Raw genomic sequence first — 5,573 nt, 5'->3', positions numbered from 1 at the left:
TTATCCCCGTCGTGCGAGCACGGCGTTCAGCCGGCGGGAATTAAAGCGCGGAGTATAGCGCTAATAGCCGCACGGGCAATTAAACGCGGCGAATACATAAATACACGTCATTAACTCGTCGCTCAAAGAGTTTGTCGGGGCGATTAGGTCCTTTAAGGCCCCAGCGCACGCCATTCATTCGGCGGAGGGGCCGGGAGCGTCCCTCCGGCCCTCATCGTCGAGGCGCAATTTTCGAGCCTTTCTCGAAAAGACTTAACTTACTGATCGAAGTTCGCTCTTCGTGCCACTTTCTCTCCGCGACGCGGAAAATATTTTACACGCGACGGGGGGGGATGGTTCTCGGGGCCACGTGGCAAACTTCCGGGAGAAGTTGCGAGTAAAAAGAAAGAGCGGCGGTCATACAGACGGCTAAATTACAACCCTCCTTCCCTCCCCCGGACCCTCACCGGTAGATCTCTCGCGAAAATGTTCGCATCTATCGCAATAAACGATACGCGTGATTGCGATAATTTCGTCTTTCCGTCAAGTCAAATCGATCTTATCTAATGGTTATTCTTTAGGGCGGCAGTGTGGTCTAGTGGTAGAGCGCCATAATCCATTGATTTCTGTCGTCATAAGCTACTTTCGTTAAAGTTTGAACCTTCATACATTGTGTTAAAACATCAACGTCCATCTCCCCTGAAGGGAGTCAATAAACAAGTAAAAAAAAATTCGAAATTTTCGACGCGGAAAGAATGAGCTGCGATTAATATATCGTACACGATCGGACATATCTAACAATTTCGCTGAATCTATTACATTAAATTTCTGAATACTTCTGGCTGGCTATACAAAACTTAACCAAAAATGCGTGTCTCCTTTCACTTAACCCTTTGGACCAACGGCTTAATACGTCTCTTTCCGAAAGACGGAGCCCAGTTTGCTCCGCACAAGGGAGCTCCTAATGTTGCACGGAGGCCGCAGCTTTCGGAAAAAACTTTCCATGGCTCTATAGTGGTGGACTCGAACCTGATGGTCCCTCAGATTACGAGTCTGGTGTACTCTACTACACTAAGACCACACTGCCGCCCCGGAGAGCAAATATTTTTTCCGCGAACAAAAGACTCTTGATCTTACCTTGCAAGGACGCGAAGGTCGCAAAGTGGCCATCACGTTCGCCGCGCGAATCCGGTGTCCGTCCTGTTTGCTCCAGACCTCACCCAGACCCGCGCGATTGTCACAGCCGCGAGCCTCTCGGGGAGCCGCCTTTCTTCGCGATTCCTCGCCGGGCACTGCCGAGAACAAGACGTCGGGGATAAATTCGTTGTTTCAACTCGCCTCTACGCGAAATCACGAATTTCGAAACGCGCACTACGAGGAGAACTCCGAGTACGCGCTCGCGCGCGGCGCACAAACGAGCTGCCTTCCGACTCTTCCGAGATGATACATCGAGAGCCATCTGTGAGAAGCTTACGAGATGCTCGACGGTCGCGTTGAAACATGGCGCCGCCCTTGGTCGCGATATTATTAGCCTAACCTTCTCTCGGTGTCCGAATCCGAATTAAAAAGAAAATTCCGTCGTCGCGTCGTCTACGTGAAAATTATCGCGGTGATATTAATTGTGATGTATGTGGTCGCGAATTTAATAAACGAGAAGTATATGCGAGATACGGGCCGGCGTAATTAATAGGTGTCAGTTTGATAATAATACGAATTATATCCTAAGAATGTCTGTGTTACGCGCTGCATTATTCACTTGTCATAATAATAGCTCCACGATTTCGAGGTAATTAATAATTATAAATTATTTTTATACTTATGACTGTGCCGCATAAATGTCTAAAAAATGTAAAAATTGTATAAAAATTATTTATGTGCATTTACCTTTATTTTACTTTATTTCTCATGCATAATGTTTTATTCATTCTATAATGATATAATCTTTACTATACTTTATTTTTATAATAATAGATAAATTCTACATTTATAGAATTAAGATTATTTAGTAGAGTGATCACTTTTCACTTTAGATGATATTAAATCGGTTCTTATTAAATTAATTTCAGGTATTCCTTGCGGAAATGTGTTCTGCAAGGAAGGAGCCAAAATGTATGGGAGGCAGCAAAGCGTGAATTCACTAAAGTTACTCGAAGATGCGCCAGAGAAAATGTGAATGAGTCGAAGCTTGCCTCGTGCATATTGAAATTTGGTGGACTTGGGATAACGACCGCTTGTCTTTTAAAGTCATGTAATCAAATTGTGTTTTGTAAAGAGGCTAGAAGGATAAGCGACATAAGTCCAGTCACTCCGAGCGAGCCTGAATTGACTTTTGAATGGACAAAATTTTTTAAATATTTATACCCGCATATCTGGTACTTGTTACTGGCACTATCGGTGAGTATTTATAAATGCGGCAAAAGTATAATCGATAAATCTGACATTGTTGCAAATTACATACCGACAATCCACTACTTTGTAGAGCGCATTAATAGTAGCACTGTTAAACATACAAATACCGCAGTGCGTTGGAAGTGTCATAAATGTGCTGACTGAAATATGTCAGAACAAAAGTGATTCTGCAAAACACGTCATTCTGCAGCTCACTCAGCCAGCTTTCGTTTTGGGACGCATGTACTTTGCGCAAGTAAGATAATTAGAACAATATTCTTCTCCCAGTGTCTCTAAATTCCATACTTGTCTATAATTAAATTCTAATATTTATCTTTCTAGGCATTTTTTACCTTTATATATATTTATACTCTCTCACACGTTGGTGAAAGGGTCGCAGTGAGCCTACGTCAGGATTTGTTCAAGTCAATTATTATGCAAGACATAGCGTTTTTTGACAAAACACGCTCTGGTGAAATAGTAAGTCGATTGACCAGTGATATTCAGGATTTTAAAAGTTCATTTAAGACTTGCATTTCTCAAGGTTTGAGAAGCTTCACGCAAATTATCGGTTGTATCGTCTCTGTAATAGTGATATCACCGCAACTGACCACTCTTGTGGTATTCAGTTTGCCCCCAATAATTTTTGTCGGTACTCTTCTGGGAAGGAGTTTGCGCAAGTTGTCGATGGAAGCGCAAAGTCAAGTCGCAAAATCTACTGCCGTGTGCGAAGAAGCCATACAAAATATCCGAACGGTACGTCAAATAAATGACTAAAAAGGTATCTTACAAAAATTTTAATACCACACTCCTTACACTCGCTTTTTTTTTCTTTATCAGGTGAGAGCTTTCGCCGCGGAGGAGAAAGAGGCGGAAATGTTTTACAAGGAGATCGAACGTTCGTCTGATTTATATGAACGATTAGGTTTCGGTATAAGCTTCTTTCAAGCAGGAACGAATTTACTGCTCAACGGTATCTTACTGTCCACGTTATATTTTGGTGGGCAGTTACTCTCCACAGGACAATTGTCCCCGGGAAATCTCATGGCATTTTTAATGGCTACGCAAACCATACAGAAGTCCTTAGGCCAGTTGTCGGTGCTCTTCGGGACCTTTGTCAGAGGACAAAGTGCGGGGGCCAGGATTTTCCAGGTAATTTTTATTTGGATTATGCAATTTTATTTATAAGAAAGAATTTATAAAGTAGGTATTATTGTCTCTTTCTTTTAGTATCTAGATATGCCGCCTTCGCCAATGATGACCGGTGGTGATGTAATCACGGATAAATCCCTGGCAGGGAATATAGTTTTCAAAAATGTGACATTTAGCTATCCCACTCGACCTAATTATGTCATTTTGGAAAATTTCAATTTACACATTCCCGCTGGAAAAACCGTGGCTATTGTCGGCACTAGCGGTAACGGTAAATCAACAGTGGCTGCATTATTAGAAAGGTACGATCCATTTTCGAATCCAATGACGATCATATTTTACTTAAAATTTATAAAAATTTATATTTAAAATGGTACAGATTTTACGACGTCGACGAAGGCTCCATTACTATTGACGGTCGAGATATCAGATCTCTTAACTCAAGTTATCTCAGAGGCAATGTTTTGGGTTATATAAATCAAGAGCCTACTTTATTCGCCACCAGTATCATGGAAAATATTAGGTACGGAAGGCAAGACGCAACAGATGAAGAGGTAATAAAATATTGAAATTAATATGAGTATTACTGCACGATTTTACTATTTTTAAATACTATTTTTAAATAGTTTAATCAATTTAGGTCATTGAGGCAGCTAAGGAAGCAAATGCGCACGAATTCATAACGAAATTCCCAGACAGCTACGCGACAGAAGTTGGAGAAAGAGGCACGCAGCTCTCTGGTGGACAAAAGCAACGGGTTGCTATCGCCAGAGCTTTGTTAAAACAACCGTCTATATTAATTCTGGATGAAGCAACAAGGTAGGAAATTGCAATAAGATTGTAAGATTTGTTTTGGTGTTTATCTATTGTTTATGTTTAGCGCGTTGGACTATGAAAGTGAGAGAATCGTTCAAAAAGCAATTGAAAATGTTACGAGAGGCAGAACAGTGCTTGTAATCGCTCATAGGTTGAGTACCGTTAAAGGAGCTGACGTAATTGTCGTGTTACAACGTGGTATCATTGTGGAGGTATGCTTTAATTTAATCGATAAAATTAACATATCTTTATTAGGATCCTCATAGGTACATAATATAAAAATAAAATATATTTTCCTTAGATGGGCACACATTCGGAATTAATTAAACGGAAAGGGGTATATCACACACTCGTTAACGAGCAAGAAAAAGAAAACATGTAAGAGTAATAAGACTTAAAATATGCAAATTATATTAGTACAAATGTGATTAATGTAAATCGGTAAGAAGGTATTATTTATTATTATATTTCCTCGTTTTGTAAAATAATTTTTTCTTTATATCTCGTTGGTTGTATAGAAAAATGGATTTATATACTATGTATATGTATTCTATTCATGACTACCTCAGAAATGGGAATCAAATTACGAATCATAATAAATTATTATTTTACCTACATATAATATTCATATCATATATACGCATGCACTTTTCAACGATATATCTACATTCTCTAACGAAAGTATATAATATATTATGAATTTATTTAAGATATATATTTATTTATAATCAGTATGTTATTCAGTGAAAGAAGCAGGTGCTTCCATGCTATCCTTACCATTTTGCATTACCAGATCTGTGTCTGAAATAGATGGATCTTGTATGGAAGGTATTGTAGTTGCAATATCCATCGGTGCGGTTATTTCCTTCGAAATCAAAGTGGATCTCGGAGTCGGTGTTAAATATAAATCATCAGTATTTTCAGGTGAATAGGTAGAAATACTTTCGACTTCATCCGGTGTAGATAAGCTGGTGTCTGCAAGTTTACTGTCTATCGAAGGAATAGCTTCAAGTGATCCTTCTGTAGCAAGCTGATCAACAGCTGTTTGTGATGGCAGAATCACAGGTGTCGACGTAGGGGATAATACATCAGAATCATCATTCCTCGGACTATCTGTGGTTGCTGGTATATAATCTAACGCTGATGTTAAACTCGGATCAACTACTTCAGTGTTGGAATTTGGTAATGTTACTGCACTATCATCTTTACTATACATTTCTGTATTGAAATTCGATGCG

The 5,573-nt window shown here is 39.6% G+C and overlaps 1 protein-coding gene across 2 annotated transcripts; it reads left to right on the top strand.

The window, feature by feature from the left end:
* Nucleotides 1–1,491: 1,491 nt before the first annotated feature.
* On the top strand, nt 1,492–4,730 carry LOC112458540 (ATP-binding cassette sub-family B member 8, mitochondrial-like). 2 transcript variants are annotated; one of them, XM_025022229.1, is made up of 10 exons: nt 1,492–1,765; nt 2,046–2,373; nt 2,459–2,623; nt 2,710–3,123; nt 3,208–3,519; nt 3,598–3,821; nt 3,899–4,073; nt 4,160–4,338; nt 4,400–4,547; nt 4,637–4,730. In XM_025022229.1, exons 1-10 carry the CDS (start codon nt 1,707–1,709, stop codon nt 4,715–4,717), a joined length of 2,085 nt encoding a protein of 694 aa, XP_024877997.1. In that variant the 5' UTR covers nt 1,492–1,706; the 3' UTR covers nt 4,718–4,730. The 2 variants fall into 2 exon arrangements, with proteins under 2 accessions (XP_024877997.1, XP_024877998.1); XM_025022230.1 differs by lacking the exons at nt 4,400–4,547; nt 4,637–4,730 and having other exon boundaries at nt 4,146–4,297.
* The last annotated feature ends 843 nt before the right edge of the window (nt 4,731–5,573 follow it).

This window comes from Temnothorax curvispinosus, unplaced genomic scaffold, assembly GCF_003070985.1.
Source record: "Temnothorax curvispinosus isolate PA1 unplaced genomic scaffold, ASM307098v1 QBEX01008979.1, whole genome shotgun sequence".
NCBI classification, from domain to species: Eukaryota; Metazoa; Arthropoda; class Insecta; order Hymenoptera; family Formicidae; genus Temnothorax; species Temnothorax curvispinosus.
This window is presented reverse-complemented; position numbering and strand designations above follow the sequence as displayed.